A 2164-nucleotide genomic window follows, 5' to 3' on the forward strand; every position below is an offset into this window, starting at 1 on the left:
GCGCGTGGGCCCCGCCCGCCGCCCGGGCTCCGGAAGCAGGAACACCGCCAGCTCCAGCGCCGGGCCCAGCTCGTGGTAGGAGCTGGGTCCCAGGTCCAAGCCCAGCTCGGCCGCGGTGGGCCGCTCCCGGCCCGGGATGGCGGCGGAGAGGTTGAAGGCGAGCAGCCGCTGCAGGCAGGAGTCCGAGGGAAGGAGGAAGCCTGCGTGGGAGAGACGGCTCAGGTCACCATCTGCGCGCTGCACGGCCTCCCCGACCCGTGCACACACGGCGCCGGCGTGGGGCGGCCTCACCTTCTCCACACCTCACCGCTTGCACGGCGGAGGCAAGAGGAGCGCGAGTCCCGGGCACAGCGCAAAACTGTGTCTTCCCAACAGCAAACAAAATAGGCCGTGTGATCGCCGTGCGTCCGTTTACAGAGGCTGACCGTGAACTCGCTATGTAGCACAGGCTGGCCTCACGCGCACCACGCTCTTGCCTCAGCCTCCCAAGTGCTCGGATTACAGTCATTCACATCACCCCTGCGGAAGTGAGAATTCCTACACACTCATGGCGGGGTACAAGTTTTGGGGGTTATTTGTTGGCTACAAATCAAAAAGCTTAAATGTCAGCACTCAGGAGGCTGATGCAGGAGGATCGAGAGTTTAAGATCAACCTGAGCTACATAGTGAGTTCGGGGCCAGTCTGAGCTACAGTGACACTTTGTCTCAAAACTTTAAATGGGTCTGCTCTTTGATCTAATAATCTCCTAAAAATTTATCCTAAATTAACAGAAAAAGCGCGCGCAAGCACGCTTGCATTTTATGTGCACACCCACCACGGGGCGTCAGCTGCACGGAGCAGAGCGCGTCTGTGCAGCGGAGTGACCGCGCACTTCCTTAGCAATATATCAGCTCCCAACCGCACGTGGGCTGGAGCCTGGAGACCCTACTGTATTAGCGGGGAGCTCGGAGGTCTTTCTATCGTCCTCCTCCTACAACTCTGAGAAACGCAGACAGAGCTGGAGAAAACCTAGCCTCGAGGTGAGGGCCAAAGGCATTAACCAAGGGCAGACTTGGTTGCTCTCTCCGGATTCTCGCGGCCCGCAGGAGCCTGGCTCACAGCAGGGCTCCAATAATGCTCGTAGGATAAATAAATATTCAAACCTTCCCTCCTTTTGCTGCAAAACTAACTGCCCAGAGGATGCATAGAGATGCAGATGCTCAGCCCTCATCGCAGACTGAATAAGAATTGGATGGGGAAAAAAAAAAAAGAATCCGCTGCGAGGGCGAGGGCAGGGCTGGGAGGATCTGAGGATCACGGCCGCGGTGATCGGGTGGGTGGTCGTTCGAGCTGGGAAAGGAATGAATAGCAGAGGTGGAAGGGGTGCGGCAACTACACCCATCGTGGCTCTGCGTTCTCACAAATCAGTCACTTTTTCCACCCACCAGGAAAGGGCAGGTGTGGAGGGACTTCTAGCAAACTGAGCTCCAAAAGGCCAACCTTGTTTAACATAAAAAAGACACTAGCATGTGTATATTGGGGGTTAAAGAGTGAGCTTAATCCCAGCTCTCTAGGAGGCTGAGGCAGGAAGATCACAAAATCGAAGTCCTTGTCTGCAATTTGGCAATTTATGGAGACCCTATCTCAAAATTTAAAAAATGAAAAAAAGGGCTGATGACAGATCACTGCAAAGGTCCTGGGTTCAATTCCCAGAATATATATGAAAGTCCCGGTATCACTGTGCTTTGAGAGCCTGGGGCTGTAGCTCCATGGTACGGGGGACTGTGCTTGCCGGAACACTTAGGCCCTGGGTCCCCAGCCCTGCAAGAAATAGAGAAAACAACTACTCCGACTCCTTTGTTCACACACTAGTCGTCTGACTGAACAGGTCACAGGTTACCTCGCGCCTCGCCTCGGCCTTACTTTGCTGGTTTAAAAAGTTGGTAAGAATATGTACCTGGCCTGTAATCCCAGCATTCGGGATGCTGAGGCAGGAGGATGGTTGAGAGTTCGAGACCAGCCTGGGCTACAAAGTGAGCTCAAGGCCAGCCTGAACTGCACAGAGCGACCTTGTCTCAAAAAGACAAAAAAATAAAACGTGTGTGTACCTGGCCTCCCCTCCACCCCGCGGCCGGGACCCTGCGCGACAGAGCAAGCGCGATCCCGCCCGCGCCCGGCCCCGCG

At 55.5% G+C, this 2164-nt stretch overlaps 1 protein-coding gene across 1 annotated transcript in view; it reads right to left on the reverse strand.

The window, feature by feature from the left end:
• Gdf3 (growth differentiation factor 3) overlaps positions 1-2164 on the reverse strand; it is a 22582-nt gene that overhangs the window by 721 nt on the left and 19697 nt on the right. Inside the window, exons 2-3 of the mRNA XM_013511291.1 lie at positions 308-435; positions 16-200 (exon numbers count right to left, since the gene is read on the reverse strand). Of these exons, the coding sequence (XP_013366745.1) occupies positions 16-200; positions 308-435 (313 nt within the window). The remainder of the gene's footprint in view (positions 1-15; positions 201-307; positions 436-2164) is intronic.

Source organism: Chinchilla lanigera, unplaced genomic scaffold (genome assembly GCF_000276665.1).
Source record: "Chinchilla lanigera isolate Chin_1 unplaced genomic scaffold, ChiLan1.0 scaffold00012, whole genome shotgun sequence".
In the NCBI taxonomy this organism is placed as follows: Eukaryota; Metazoa; Chordata; class Mammalia; order Rodentia; family Chinchillidae; genus Chinchilla; species Chinchilla lanigera.